A 16,455-nucleotide genomic window follows, 5' to 3' on the forward strand; every position below is an offset into this window, starting at 1 on the left:
CTCAACATATAAAAACTATTCCTATAAAAAGCTGGATAAAAACCATACGATTAATTTTACTTATACCCAAACAATTGACCAACTCACATTGATTTTCCTGTACTGTGAAAAGTACGATCTGTAAAATGATGGTAGTCCGAGCAGAGAATTCTCCAGGTCCATCAGTCGGCACGTTTCTCCTTCAAGCATTACATTGGACGCGTGGAGATGACCATATGGAAAGCCCCGGTCATGTAAGAACTTCAGTACCTGGAGGTGAAGAACAGAATGGTGTCCAAGCATATTGTGAACTACATTATTGACTATTTATTCCTAAATTCTTCTATTCATAACAGCTATTAATATCAGTCCATACCTTTCAGGTGCGTACAATAAAATATTCTCACCACAGTCATAACAAAACACACAACACTATGGTCAACCCAAAAACAAACCCAAAGGAAAATTTTTTTTTAAAACAGTGGTCGCCAACCTTTTCAGACCATTAAAATCACCAGCTGCAAGTCGGGCATATGCGGGGAGCCGGGTGTCACCCAAATGGGAAGAAACTTCTCCCATAGTGAAGTCATGATGCCACAATCTGCCTACTCAGACCTGCGATGGCCCACTTCCCTGAGCCTGCGATCCATATGGGGGGCATGGTCCGTGGCTCTGCACGGTGTGGCCCCCCCCCAGCGGACCCCACTTGGGGGCACACCGGCCAGAGCCGCGGACCACGGGTTGGCGACCGTTGATTTAAAGTACACCTATTATCAGAAAAACAAGAATGTTGTTTGTGTGCTCCCAAAATCCTTGATAAAGAAAAAATAAAACAGAACAATAGAAACTAATTCTCCCTTTAACACTCATACTTACCCCATCCCTGTGCCGCAACCATAACACAAACCTTCCATTTACCCTAAACCTCACCTTATTCATCCCTATCATAATATAACCTACCTGTAACCCTAGGAATTAACTTGATGCATGTCTAACTTAGCCTGAATCTTAAGCCTAAGCATGAATTCCTAACCCATTCACATACGCACCTTTCTGGGGACAGGATCCTTTGCACAGAAGACAATGCTTTCTGTGGTATCGCTGCACCAGATACTGCTTTAGGACACAGACTGTGTCCTCTAGATTACAAATTTTTGAGACATTACATAATACACAGGTGTTGAACATTGGGCATATCCATTCATAGGGCTTTTATTGCTTTTTGTCCAGATTAGACAAATGTTATTGCTTATATAGCTTCAGTGCCTAAAGTACTTTTAAAACATGTGAAATTACCTCTAGTATCTGTCGCCCAAAGGTTTTGATTTGCTGCAGCTCAAGGCCCTGGATTTTCCTTGGGTTACAATATTTTTTCAGAAAGGCATCTTTCGGTTTGGCCTACAATTAGAGAAAAAGGAGTCAATTGGTCAAAAAATAAGACAACCCAAAAAAAAGTAGTCAGGAAAAACAAACAAAATTATGGTTTGCTGATACATGCAATGGAGGGAAAGCAGAACATATGTCAGTCTCATCTGTCAGCATGTCTACTAAAGTATGTCTGTAATATTGCACAACAACCAGATTAAATGGTAATTCCATGCTTTACAGAGCATGTCTGAATCTATTTCATTGCTGGGGGTAAACACAGTCGGTTCTTATTTCAAACACCTGGACAAATATACCCAAAGGAGATATAAACATTGACTAAAACAGAACATTAAAAAATCACATCACAAGGACTGGCTGTTGCTACATTGCTCTTGCAAAAATTATCAATGACGATTTTAATAAAAATGAAGCGGAGAGAGCGCAGTGGGGTGCCGCTCCATCGTTCTCCCCCCTCCATAGAGCAGAATGGTGCTGTATATACAGCGCTCATTCATGCATCGTTCAGTTGTTTGGCTTTGGAAAAGATTGTGAAAGATACTTTCCATCGACAATTATTGCACATGTGTACGCAAGCCTTAGTTATAAGAAGGCGCAATCTGATAACATAGTTGCTTCTTTGTATTAAAATCTGCTTCTTTATAAAAGAGCAATCACATATTGTGCCATGGAAATTATTATCCCACTTACTGACCTATCCCACTGTATTTACACTGAAGTGGTGACCAAAAATCCTGATTTTAGTGGAGTGACTGATCCCCATATTTGCAAATGGTGTAAAGAGCTCATTACTTTATTGGTGACCGCATTATAACGTTTGAAATTGGCAATTGCAGCAAAAGTAGGGATCGGGTAGTTTAAAACTAACACTACTGATTTTTATTGTATAGCTTTTTACCACTATTAAAGTGGGTAAAGCGATCAGGTGATTATGTTTTGATAATACTAGAAGTAATAGAAGTAAAACTCATTGTAAATAGTAGTGACTATAAATAAACTGTGATCATTGATAAAAATTCTGCTCATGCGGTGGTAGAAATGAAACTTTTAGTAAAAAGTGGTCAAGTCTACTCATTGCCACTTTTATGAATAGGTGATGGTAATAACGTTGCTATGTAAAATATATTCCAAAGAATATAAAAATGGAAACAAGGACTTACAATCATAAAACCAAAACAATCCCTTAATTAAGCATGGTACTAAGTATAAACAGATAAAGGAACAAGACTTGATTTGTGTTTTGGATAGAGCTGAGGAAGGCTTATTCTTACGACAATGTCACCAATATTGAGATTTCTGCTCCTGTCACCCTTTGGCAATGTGTTAGAGGGACAGGAAGAGAAGATAAACCCCTATTTTCCAACAATTGGATTTACATAGTTAGTCAGGTTGAAAAAAAAAGGCATAACTCCATCAAGTTTACCCACTAGGGAAAAAAACATATCCCAGAGAAAGGCAAAGAAAAACGGTATAATTTGATCCAACAGGGGAAAAAAATCCTTCCTGATCCAGTGAGGTAATCAGATATTCCCTCGATCAACAGTCTCTGTTATCTTTATTTTAAAACTTTAATAGCAGTTATATTCTGTGTTTAAAGTTGTTTCCTGAGCAGTTTGGTCTTATAGGAATTACCTTATAAATCAGATCCTTCAGAGTCCCTTTTTCATTAAACGGTCTAATTACAAGTGCCGATGACTCGTTAGCGGTGGCAAACGTCACTCGATATATATACGGATGCTGCAAAGAAAATTGTAAATTAAGATAATGCTCACCAAAATCAAACATTCTCTGCAAACCATCAACCCTGAAGATATGCCCTGCCTATTTGACATCCCCTGTGCAATAACTGTGCCTACGAGGGAACCCTCCTATCATAGGGTGGCAAAGAAGAGTAATAAGAAGCTTACAGTCTGACGAATTGTTAAAAACGGCAACTTAAATTTAGGGTGACAGGTACACTTTAGTAATGCCATACCTACAGCCAATGTAGCCATGGCCACACCTAATCCATAAAATCTGCACTTTATATGCCTGGTGCATAAACTAGCACAGACAGTACCGGTTTATATCGTGCCTGCAATTTTTTTCTTAGACGTCCACCCACATTTTGTTTTTACAGCTGCTTTTATGAGGTAGTTTTTACATATTCATTTGTGCCCGGAGAACAGCCAGTAAATATATGCAGCTCTGGCGCACGCAGCCAGGAGAATGCAGTCATGGAAATCGGAAAAGCTGTGTACAGTGACGGCCAAGTGTCGTTTGCTCTATTTGCCGGTTATATGACAGATCTGCTCGGAATAACAGCCCTGCGATATAGATGACCTAGAATTGTCAGGCTCAATGCCTAATACTGAGCCTCTTAACATTTTTGTTTCGCTGGGTCTGGCTGTCATGCTAGGATTAGATCATGTTACAAATCATCCACAACCTGTCACCTTTGATATTCTAAGCATCTTACATAAAGCTCAGCCATTATGCAAATGCTTCTTGGCTTTTTCTGCAGCCCTAATGCAAAATGCATTTGCATTCTTAATATTTAAATATGTAAATAACATTTGTTTGGATTTAGTTTATAATTTGACATATAGATTTTATATGCTTATGTTTTATGACTGAATTTGATACAGAAATAAATATTCCTATCTGTATAAAAAATGTAATTGGTGCCTGGTGCTTTACATGTATTGCTGGGCTAAATCAGGGATCTGAATATTTCCAAAACTAATATTTGCCCCTTTATTGGCTTTAAAATTTAACTCTTTGATTTGATTAAGGGGTTGAAAGTCATGTGGGGGTTTTATTTTAAATGCAGCAAATCTTTCATTCAGCAACATTCTCTGGTGCACAACCAAATCATTCATATTGGTCTTATAACACACATGGATCTGGAATAATCTCTACCAGTGAATGTTGCAAACATCGGAATTATTGCTTAGAGTTGGACAGCTGCACCATTATCCAGTGCCTTACCACATACATGGTCTGCCCGCTAGCTCCTGAGGGCTTTGTTCAATATTAGAGTGCTGTGGTTATTTTTTTTCTTTTATTTTATTACAATAAAAACTTTTTGTTTTCTCTTAGCTAAACTGACCCCAAGGCTTCATTCCCAGCAACAGCTCTGTAATTGTGGCAATTACACATGCTACCAGGTTCCTATTTGGAGTCCAAGTCTAATTTCTATCACTCTTGATGGTCACACTCGTGATCTTTACCGATTGATAGCATCTAATATAATGTGATTTAAATTATTATTCAAAAGAGAAAGTTTTGTAAACAACAAAACTATAGATAGATATAAGGGTTGTGTATACTCACAGACCATGATGGTAGGAGTTTTATTGCGCACTGAAAATCTTTGTCTTGTAAAAATTTGTCAGGACCCAGATCAGCCTTCCAGAGAGAAAAAAAACATTTCTACATTTAGACAATAACGCTTCCCAAATCTTTATTTTACATGGTACCCCTTTCCCTTCTTTATTACGTTCCTCATCACACACCTAACTCTTGTATTCTCCTCCTTTCATTTCCATTTTTCTTTGTGCCTCATCTATTTTACATTTTCTGGTTAGTATAAATTCACACCTGTCCACTTTTACCCAAATCTAAACTTTGTATATACAAATATAGATCACATGCTTCATGCTCATCTGGAGGAAGTTATGTTCTGTTCTTCACTAACACTCAATGGATTTCCTGTAGCCTTCCAAAACATCAAACTCAATAAAGCTTTTGTATCAAAAGGTTATGCTTGCACGGTTTCATTTTTTTACATTTTGCCTGAGATGCACCTTCAAATAAAATTGCCAGTTAATCTACTTACCCAGCTTAAGACGAGATGCTCTTTAGGCTGATTTTTACATCTCATTAGGAAATACCTTTTCCGTAATCTCCAGCCTAAGGAAAAAAACATAGATAAGTTGGGACCTACTAATACCAGTAGCACAAATAATTCTATACACCGATTGTTCTTACGCAAAATCTTACCTATGTCTTTAAGGGGCTCCATAACCTCGTATTTGGGCTCTGATCGGAAGAACATGGACACATGTTGCAAGGCAATTTCTGTGCAAATATAAAAGAGTTCATTATTCAATAGATATTATATTTGAGCATATTACTTAAAGAAACCCATTAATTGTCATGATTTCTAAAAACATAGCATGTGCCTAGTAAAATGTGCTGAAATGCTGGAGGTTACAGCCAATACCTGTGTCCTATGCTTGCCATATTTTGGCAAGGCTTCCATCTCTTTCCTTATTTTTAACTGTCCGTAAATTTCCTTTGTTTTGTCAGATCAACTGAATCACTAAAGCAAAGCCCTGGGTTTTTGTACAGTTCTGTGCAATATTTGAACACTTAGAAAAGTGTTGATAATGAAAACAAAGCATTTCAGCTTTCTGCGTAGATTTGTAGAAATTACAGGCAGCTGCATCAGCTGGCTTTTATTTGTCCATTCCTTGTTAAAACATGCTAGATATACAGCAGCTGATATGAAGGTGACTCAAATACAGTATGATGACAAAACAATTGTTTGATTCCCTCAAAAAATATGTTTTTTTAGGATATATCCGGGCTATAGTGACACTGTGGCCCAGTCATTTCCCGACTCAATGAGCAATGTTAACCCGTGTTTACTCATTCCTTTCGTCCTTGTTTTTTTTTTCACTTTTGTTATTTTCGTGTTCGTTTAGTTATGTTAATTTAAATGTATATTTACTTGTTAAACTCAATGAAAATTTTGAAAGATAAAATATGTTTTTTAATACTTACTGAAAGCTGAGCTCCAAACTAAAAAAAAAAATGAAGGTGGCAATGCAATGTACTTATGAAACACTTGCAGAGAGACATCTTTGCTTTCTGTGAAGAAACAGTGGTCTTCCTGCAGAGGTTTGACAAATGTTTACTGAGGCAGACTTATGGATGTACAGTCATCAGAGTTTATTTCCCTATAATAAATGAAAGCATTTTGGCTCTGCTTTCGAAAAGTGAACAAGGGTGCTACTCTGCAGCATGCTGGCTGGCTAGAGGAATGTACTTAGGCTTAGCGTTTAGTTGGGCTTCAAGGCAGGTAAAGAGATGCAGATATTTCACCTGGAATATCTGGGCACAGATGACATGTCACACCTCAACCATATCCAAATTCAACCTTTCTTGTCATTTAGGAATCAAGCAACACATTAAATAGGGGGTTTATTAGGTCTAAATATACATACTGATCTATTTATAATAAAGCTATGTGAACCAGTTCTGTCATTTTCATCAGCCTTGAGAGATTGAGATGACACACTCACAACCTGAATATTTGATAATTAGGTCCATAACATCCTTTAGGATAACCACAAATATGAACATCCTAAAAATGTCAGCCTTGGCTTCAATGGTACAAATTAGTAAACTGAAGGTGGTATTTACGCTTGTAACAGATTCTCTACTTCGTCAGATTCATTCAACCTGCCCTTTCTATCTATAAAAACTATGAACTTTCAGTGAGTTGTTATGCTATCATTTCCTTTAAGGCTTTTAGTTTCAGCAATGTTGAACCCAGCATGTAATATTTTAGTTGATCAGAGACCTTCGCCTGTTACCCAAAAGTTTCAAACCCTTCCAAATCCTCTATAGATTTAGTGATACCATTATAAACCATCAGACTGTCCCAGACTGCATTATCTGAATCATGCAAAAATCTGACTCTGTATAGGACACCTTAAAATGAGATTTGTGACCTACCTGTGTAATTTGCAGAATAGTTATTGGGGTCAAGGAATTTCTTTACAATTTCACAATTACTCAAAATATGATTGGAGGTGATGAAGTTAAGATAATTCTGGAGCCCCTTCTGTCGCTCGGCGATAAATTCACGGTCCATGTTGCCGATGAGTTTTTTGGGAGGCAGAGGTAGACTTAGACCTGAGATCTAGGAAGACATTAAAAAAAGTAAAACTTTGTTGATAATTAAAGGTCACTAAGCAAAATTTTCCAGCTTGGGTAGAAAGCGGTTTTGCAAATCAATTTGTTATATTTAAAGACTTTCTCTTGTTTTTCCAGTGTGACTCAAAGTGCATTCTACATAAACAAAGTGTGGACATGGTTTGGATGGCTGTCATTATGGTATTTAAACCTATTAGCTCTGAATCACGGAAAGGAAAAAACATGTGCAAATACACAGGAAACCAATGCAAGCACGGGCAGAACCTGCAAACTCCATGCAAATAGTGTCCTGCCCGAGATTGGAACCTGGGACCCCCCAAGCGCTGCAAAAGCTAACCTCTGAGCCACCGTGCTGCCCACACAGATAAGCCTAATTAATGTGGAAATTAATATTACCATTCATGTTCCAGTCGAAGTTTTTTAATAATACATGGCGGTGGTATTTATTTGGCCTCTTGGTTACTCCACTGCTCAGATTTGCACATTCTTTTTTATTAATATTTATTTAGTTTTATTCTTTTTAATATCAGGCCCAGCAGCTGGCACTACATTTTGGTTTTGATGCATATTTTGCACATGTACCAAGGTCAATTTCTAGGGGAGCCATTTAACCTAACGCAAGTTTTTGGAGGTGTGAAGGAGTGCCACACAGACATGGGAAAAAAACATGCCGGCTCCTTGCATACAGTGTCCTTGTTAGGATCTAGATACGTTTAATAACCCTGGAAATAAAATAATACTGGAGTATGGAGAGACAATTTAACTGCTACAATAAACGAAAATGGATTGATTTTGTTGTCCATCTGAAACCTGAAATTCATCACCCATGGGCTTTACTACTTTTTACAGAAAATCTTATTTCAAAGCACTGCATATTTCATAGGAAACTATTCTTCTCCTTGTATAATGGAAACAGATACTGTACCCAGATGAGCTAAGAAAAAGGACCTATGCCTGCTGGCTGATTGTATTATAAGAACAGACATTTCAAATAAACTGCCCATCTGACATAAAAACGTCATGTTCCCTGCCAGAATGACTTTGTATCCTGAACTTGTGGCATTATAAAACGTACATTTTCTTTTCGCAGTTGTGTTCTACTTTATAACCATCTGTCCTGAAATCCAATTTGTGCGCATTAAGCACAGCCCAGGAGAAAGCCAAAGAAGTGCAAGATATAGGGCACGGTAATGAAGAGGATATGAAGCGTGGCCCGCGTATAAAGGAGCAATTACTGCCAGTTTACATGCTAGATGTGAGCAATGGAGATTATCAGATTTGACAAGCGGCTGAAAATCCAATTACACCTGAAACGAGTCACATTTGAGCGTAAGAATGGCAATAAATGAAATGGTCGTTCGCAGGGGAAGAACAGGCAGCTCGCTCGGGGAAACATTATCTGTGCCCTCACCTTCTTGATTGTGATGATGGCGCAGCACAAAGGCTCTTCTAAAAGATCCATAAATCTGCTGAGCATTATTGCAGCGCTCATCATATTTATAAGTAGCTGTAGATTTATCCCCACTTACAAGCGCCCATTTGGCAAGGCAAGGACTGAATGCAGGGTTTAATCAGAAAAGCCTTTGCTGGGCCCTCACTATTTTTCATTGTGGTAAAAGAAAATCCAGGTTTTTATTTAAAGTTCTGCTTGTTAATAAAGCTCTCCACAGGCTTCAGTCCACAACACACTGAGCAAACATGTTAATGCATAAAGCTCAATGCATTTTCTATGGAAGCACAAGGATGCATTGCTTTGCTTTAATGGCAACACAGCATACTAAACTGCAAATGGAACAAAGCAAATCTTAGACTAGTCATATTCCGATCAAAGGGTTACAAACAGCAGGTATTACTGCAGTAAACCCATATACTAGTATATTTACCATTCTAATAAAATTCGACATAAGAGCTCCCTAATTGTCACCAGCCATTACAGAATGCCCTACTTTTCCATGTTTGCATTAAATCCATCATCTTATCATACAACCATGAAGACTGCACAATAGTTTTTTTATTAGAAAGCTATGGCTGTGCGTTTATGGGGCTTCAAACAATGTGCGTTTGAAGTATGCTAAAAGTCCATAGCAGGGGTGTCAAACTCTGGCCCAAGGGCCAAATCTGGTCCTTTTTTTTTTGGCCCCCAAAGGAATTCTAAATATGGCCCGTCACTGCATTGAAATAGCACCGCTACTACAATTCATGGCATCACTCGCGTCTTTAGACCTGCGAGCTCTCTGCCTATGGGTAGCCCCACATTGGACTGTTTTATAGATGCAAATAATGCCGGGAATTTTAGTAGCGGTGCTTTTTCAATGAAGAGGGAGTTCTAGCGGCGAGCCACTCATAAGATTTAGCCCACCTCAATTTTTTCAATAAATTTCAAGTCGGCCCCCCAGTTGGTCTAAGCTTTTAATTTTAAACCACTGTGTATTTGAGTTTGACACCCCTGGTCTATAGAGATCCCACTATATTATGTCCTGTTTTCATTTCTAGTTTATGTTATGACTACAGAACACCTTCCCCTTCCTCATCTCATAAAACACAGAGGAGATTGTTGAAGCCAAGAGGAATGTGATTGCATAGCTTAAAACGCATTTGTATCCAACATCTTGGTGTACAAACCACTGAAACCAGACACACTGACTATCACAATTGGTTTAGGAGGGTTCCATGGTGTGGTCTGCGTCTCTATCCACACTAATGGGCTTTAGATCATATTGTCCATGAGTTGTAATTTGATATTTAAACTTTGAAATTATAAAAATATCTTTGCGTAGACTGGAGTTCTTCAACACATTGTAGACAAACTGTCCAAGTGAAAACCAATGTATTGTGAATACAGCTATAATAAAGTTGTTACTAAGTGACCAATGTGACCCCTGGGATTAGGCATATTTGCTCATTGTCTTGGGAGAATTGCAGACACAGAAGACAAGCTCAATAATGTAAGGAGACAAAGTACAGGTAACAATAAGTAACCCCAATGGAAACTTCAGACAAAAATATCCATGGAGTACATATAGCTCCATCAACTACTCCCACAGCAATCATCCACCCACTCTGGGTATTGCAAGGTAAAGGAAACTTTAAGCACAGAGATTTAAAATATCCACATGGCTGAAAACCTACAATTAACACAATAAAACTTTGCCCCCCCCCCCAATATCAGAAAATGTATGGATTAATAGAAAAATTACTATTAGAATGGCTACTAGGTGGTTTCACCTAGACTTTTACCACCAGTGCAGAAAATGTAGAATATTGAATTGCCAACAGAAAGTCAGGAAGAATCCCTGGTGAAAACTGAGAAAGTTAATGTCCCTTCACTTTACTTTTCTTACTTCCTGTTGTATCTCTATTTTATATCACTCATAAAATTAATTTCCAAGGGGAAAAGTGATGTCTTCTATCTGCCATTGATATTAGGACACATTACAACATACAAAAAAATTACAATGAATAACTATAATCAATTTGACCTATTTTTTTTGTTTTTTTTTTAGTGTTTTAAAACTTTTTTACATTTTTATTCTTTTGCCTCCTGGCCCCAAATATTATATTCTTCAATAATGAAGGGATATTTCAGAATACATGATTATCACAATATAAATTACCTTTTTCATCTCTGTAAACATTTGGCTCCCGGAAGGGGAAATATTCACTCTTCTGGCAATATACCTTACTAAAAATACACAAGAATAAATCAGAAACTTACCTGCAGGTTATTGTTGAGTGTGTCAAAGTCACTGTATCTTCTTATAATCTGAAATGTATAAATACATATATATAATTTCTCAATAGATGTGTGAAATGTATAAATACATATATATATAATTTCTCAATAGAAGAAGCTTGTGAATTTTTGTTTAAACAAACAGCATTGGTGACAAGTAATGTCAATCCTACAGGAGATACATATTCTGACTGACAAGGTCAGTCCCCCTAGAACAATTGTTTCTAGCAGATTGCAGTTAAACCACATTCTTCAATCTCTTGAATATTCAGAAGATGAGATCTGTGCAGTTGAATGCTCAGCTCTGATCATGCTGTAGCCATTATAAAACATTCCTAACTATTCATGTTGAATTTTTCATACATATATTATATTTGGGTGAATGCAACAGAAGATTCTGCAACATGCAAAGGTGAACAGGACACTTGATGGCAATAGGAAAAGAGTGAGGGATTATGTAAAGAATGTTAAAGTATCTAAAACATAAAAAAGCCTGGGGGCTGATATAGCAAACCAAGCTACCCTTTATTATAAAATCCAACACTTTCAAGTCATCTGACCTTTTATTCATTAGAAGGTTCAAGAAAGGCTGCATAAACCCTTGTAAGAGTTCTACAACACTGTCAGTACTGATCGATCCCTACCGATTATCTATTTCGGTGCAATGTAGGAGCAGCTCAGTCAGCTAGAACACTGTGATCTGTGTGACGCATGTCATTATTACAGTGCCGTTGATGCATGGTCTGTTTCCTGGCCATAATAACCCTGTGACTAAGGACATGTTTACTATGCAGAAGATGCCGCTGACAAGATGAAATCAGCACACAAATTACCTGCCAGCTGTTTTCCATGGATACCCCTCGCTGGACACGTATGATGTATTCCTGCGGAACCAAAACAGAGTATTGAGCAAAGAGCTGTAATTATCAACATCAACCAACATAGCCTCCGGCAGTGTCAGAGCTACTGGATCAAAATGAATAATACACAATATTCAGAGTACATTACATAAGACAGAAAAATGATTGAAAGAAATGGACTTGGTAAGTGCACAATGATATACATCCCTGATGACATTGTCATGAAGTAAAGGACTATGAAACAAGGATAAGCAATCAAAAAGGACAAAATACATACTGAGACAATACTGAGAAATGCAAAGCACACCTGAGTTGCTTTTAATGTAGCACATTCTCTCTCTAAACCTACATACGCACGTCCAATATCGGACGAGAATCTGGCGTGTCCAGCGCCATCGTCCGAGCGACCGTCCTGGCGGGTTCACAGACAGTGGAAGGTGAACGATCCTAATGCAAGGGAAGGGGGTGAGGGCGCAGCAGGGTGCCGCTCTGTCATTCCCCCCTTCCCCTCTCCGTAGAGCAGAACGGTGCTCTATGTACACCACTCGTTCATGCATCGTGCACTCCTTTGTTGTTCCTTTCCAACTACAAAAATTGCACGTGCAAAATTTCACAAATGTGAAATGATTGTCTTTCATGATCCTTTCCAATGACTGAACGATGAATGAATGAGCACTGTACATACAGCACCATTCTGCTCTATGGAGAGGGGAGGGAGGGGGAGAATGACAGAGCGACACCCTGCTGTGCTCTCCTCCCCTTCACTTGCATTACGATCGTTCCTCATCCATCATCCATCATCCATGGATCTGCCAGGACGGTTGTTCGGATTATGGACGATGAGCGCTGTACATACACAAGATACTCATCCAATATCAGCCCTGAGCTAATTATCAGACAGAAACCATTGCATGTGTGTATGTAGCCTAGGTATGACTGTAACTGTTTAGGGGTTGACATGTATCTGATAATAGGCAGCATGGTGGTGACTCCGTGGTTAGTAGTCTGACCTTTGCAGCGCTGGGTCCCGGGCTCTACCTGCGTGAAGTTTGCAGGTTTTCCCTGTGGGTTTTTCTGCGGGTACTCCAGTTTCCTCCCACATTCCAAAAACATGCCGCTAGGTTAACTGGCTTCTACCTAAAACTTATCTTAGACTGCAATAAAGACATATGACTATGGTAGGGACATTAAATTGTGAGCCCATTTGAGGGACAGTTAGTGACATGACTATGGACCTTGTAAAGCACTGAATCGGTGTTATATAAATACTGTGTAATAATAATAATAATAATTTTACTGCCTCTGATAATGATATGTCGATATTAAGTTAAATTATTTTTAAATCAACAAAATGCATTCAACTGTGTCCTATCATTTCTGATATTGTTTGGAGTTGTGTGTGCTACATGACCTGGGTTGGTCTAATCTACAATGATCTGCCGATTTGATCTGTTCAGGTAGTTCTGAAACCTAGCCTGCCTACTCCTACGATCCCCATACTATGAAGGTGCCCTCACTGACTAGTATTATTGGATAGGCAAGCTCTTGGTGCTACAGTACTTCAAACTATTGAATCTTTGCAGACTAGAGGGGCCAGGATACACAAAGTGGAACCAATAAAAAAAATGTTAGATAGATACTTTTAAAACAGACTCCATATTGCTCTTTCATAACTTTCCTGCCTTTATTGTGAGCACCGAACGTTTTGAGCACTGCTATACAGAACAGAGGATGATAGAGACAAAATGGAAGCAAGCATGTCATAGCGGCAACGCTGCAAAAGCTAGATCGGCATGCCAAGCACTGCCACCAGGAATTGGAAAGTAAAACCAACTAGCAGGATCACCATTCTTTTTTCACCGGAACAATTTGACAACCAACAAATAATACATATAAACAGACAATTTTCACAGGGAGCCTCTAATGAAAAAGTAACTTTTATCTTTACTGACACTTTAAAGCTTTTGCCCTTAGAAATAATAAAGAAATGATTTGTTTAAAGCAGTTTTGTTTCATTTCAAAGCTTGTAATACAAAATGTCCTTCAGATAAAAAGCCACTGAGAACATGAGATGAATTCCAGCGCACAAATCGTATAAGAATGCATGAAATAGCCACAAACGTTCAGCAATACACCAAGGATACCAGAGGGAATCCATGCAGAACTTGTATAAAGCTAAAATTAAATCCATTAGCAGCGTATATGGCTGGAATCACAGACTTGGAGGTTGTGATGATAGGAATTCCTGTTACCAAGTGTATTTCCAAATTCTTCTTTTACCCCCTAACCAAAAGATCTGTACATACCTGCAACAAAAGTCATTTGAAATGGACAAGAATATCTTTCACAAAACAGCAACCCATAATCACCACAAAAGACCACAATAAACATCTATGTGTCAGAAGAGGATGAAAAATTTCAGTTATTACTTTATAGTTTATGAAAACATGGTTTAGCAATATGGCGGTGGGCCGTTGTGCCACTACAATCTTGTAGTTTTCATTCTATGTCAAGGCTCCAATAACCTAATGTCCACAAGTGTCCTCTAATTCTGGGAAACCAACATCGACTTCCTTTTCTTGTCTGTTCTTCTACATTCATCAGACACAGATATTAAAAACATTGGCCCAATTGGAATGGTCACTGGTAAAAACGATCACACAATCTAATGTTCCTGAACTGGGAATACAATGTTTTTTTAGAACTGATTGAAGAGCAACCTAAACAACAAAATTTGATATCAGGTATGTGTCAATTTTAGGTGGGCATCTCATCAGCCAACCCAGACCCTTTCACTGGGCAGCAATGGAGGTAAACCACAGATACAACCTGAGATGAAAGGAAAAAAAATCATACATTTTCATCTGTACCTGGCAATGATTATTATCTGGTATTCATATAGCACCGAGAGCGTTTTGCAACCTCCTCAATGCAATGTCCCTATCACAGTCAAATGTCGCAAACATAGTCTAAGGTCAATTTTGGGGGGAAGCCAAATAACCTAGATATTGCCCTGGCCAAGATTTGAACCTGGGACCTACCGCTGCAAAGGCCAGAGTGCTAATCACTGAGCCACTGTGCTGCCCATGATAAGATTCATTGTCTTTCTTGCCCAGAAAAAAGGTTGTAATGTTTTATTTTAGAGCAAAGATTATGTCAAATTTATATGAACGCACGCCATATTTCTATTTAGTTCACGCCATATTTCTATATAGGTATAGCCTGCGATCAGCACTACCCATGGGGATACATGTGCCACAGCCGGAGAAATCCTGGCACAGACAATCAAGCAGGAAGCCTTGTAATAATGAGCCAGAGCTGCCATTTGTGCTGAATCAGAAAGTTACTCAAAAAATGAGCAGAAATAGGAAGAGAATTACTGGCTACAAAAACAGAACAATTTGCAGAGTTTCAAGATCTTGTTTATTAGGAAAAGAACATTGCCGGGACAAAAGGAAACTCAGGAAATTCGTAAGCATTCGTTCAGAAAAATACAGAATTAGGATATTAGATGTGACAAGAAAATAGTGCAACTGATTCTTCTTAGGAAGAATAAAAATAGAAGGGACACTATGAATGAAGACACTCAGTGGTCAGAAAAACAGCAGAAGTGGGCAAACATTGGCAACATGAATATATATCACTAAAAAATGAAATGTGAAAACTATCTTTTTATATTTGCATGGGAAAGGAGAAACATCTCATCGCCCTTCCAAACTAACCAGCTTTTGCTGGGAAACATGGACACCTATGGACTCTTATTTGCAAATGAGTAGTATTTTGTTTTTTTTAATAATTTTAGCATTTTTCCCTTTATGAAAGCAGTGATCTCTCTGTAGAAGTATAGCACTTCTCCTGCTGAGTAACAGCTAAAGCTTTTCAACCAACAAAGCCCATAATTCCCACTGATTGAGAGCCACAACACCGACTAGGCAAGGAGAATGTCAGAATTCTGCAGAAAGGCCATTGCTTCCACACAGAGTGCAAGCTGGCCGGGTACAGACTTTTCCCCTCTGTGACTGTGGTTTAATGAAACTCATTTCAACATCTGACTAAAGGCAGAGGGCCTGGATAAACCTGTATCTGTAGAAGAAACGTCTACTTCCTAACATTTAGCATCTGTAATGACATCTATACAAAGGTCATAGCAAGAAACTGCAGAAGGCTATAGGGAGTCACTACCGGGACATACAGGAGACAAAGGTGGCCCAACATCAAACCAAGCAAGGGATTCTATTACTGGGCCATCAAGTGCACATCCATACACACGTACGACTACAATTGCTTTTAAGGTATTATTAATTCTCCAAAAAATATTAATTCAGAGACAAAAAGTGCAGGCAGAAGGCAGAAGATGATGAGCTTCTTAAATCCACGAAGCAGAACTAACAAAGCTTATGAATACGTGGACAGAAAATGTAAGTAGATTGTTAAATCTCCCCAATCCAAATAGGTTTAGTAAATTGTCCAGGTACGTATTATGCAAGAAACGGAAAGGTTTGTCCAAAGTTTGGGTAAATGACAAGTCAACCAGCGATATTTCCTCTGTTTACTGACTTTGTTTTGCAC

The 16,455-nt window shown here is 38.4% G+C and overlaps 1 protein-coding gene across 3 annotated transcripts in view; it reads right to left on the reverse strand.

Annotated features, from left to right (window-relative positions):
- PXK (PX domain containing serine/threonine kinase like) overlaps positions 1-12,013 on the reverse strand; it is a 28,847-nt gene extending 16,834 nt beyond the window's left edge. For all 3 annotated transcript variants that reach the window (XM_072420876.1, XM_072420877.1, XM_072420878.1), the window contains exons 1-9: positions 11,860-12,013; positions 11,009-11,056; positions 7,093-7,279; positions 5,350-5,427; positions 5,186-5,259; positions 4,681-4,755; positions 2,998-3,102; positions 1,276-1,377; positions 88-249 (exon numbers count right to left, since the gene is read on the reverse strand). In XM_072420876.1, coding sequence (XP_072276977.1) covers positions 88-249; positions 1,276-1,377; positions 2,998-3,102; positions 4,681-4,755; positions 5,186-5,259; positions 5,350-5,427; positions 7,093-7,279; positions 11,009-11,056; positions 11,860-11,877 — 849 coding nt within the window. In that variant the 5' untranslated portion in view covers positions 11,878-12,013. The remainder of the gene's footprint in view (positions 1-87; positions 250-1,275; positions 1,378-2,997; positions 3,103-4,680; positions 4,756-5,185; positions 5,260-5,349; positions 5,428-7,092; positions 7,280-11,008; positions 11,057-11,859) is intronic.
- Between the last annotated feature and the right edge of the window lie 4,442 nt (positions 12,014-16,455).

This window comes from Pyxicephalus adspersus, chromosome 8, assembly GCF_032062135.1.
Source record: "Pyxicephalus adspersus chromosome 8, UCB_Pads_2.0, whole genome shotgun sequence".
Taxonomy (NCBI): domain Eukaryota; kingdom Metazoa; phylum Chordata; class Amphibia; order Anura; family Pyxicephalidae; genus Pyxicephalus; species Pyxicephalus adspersus.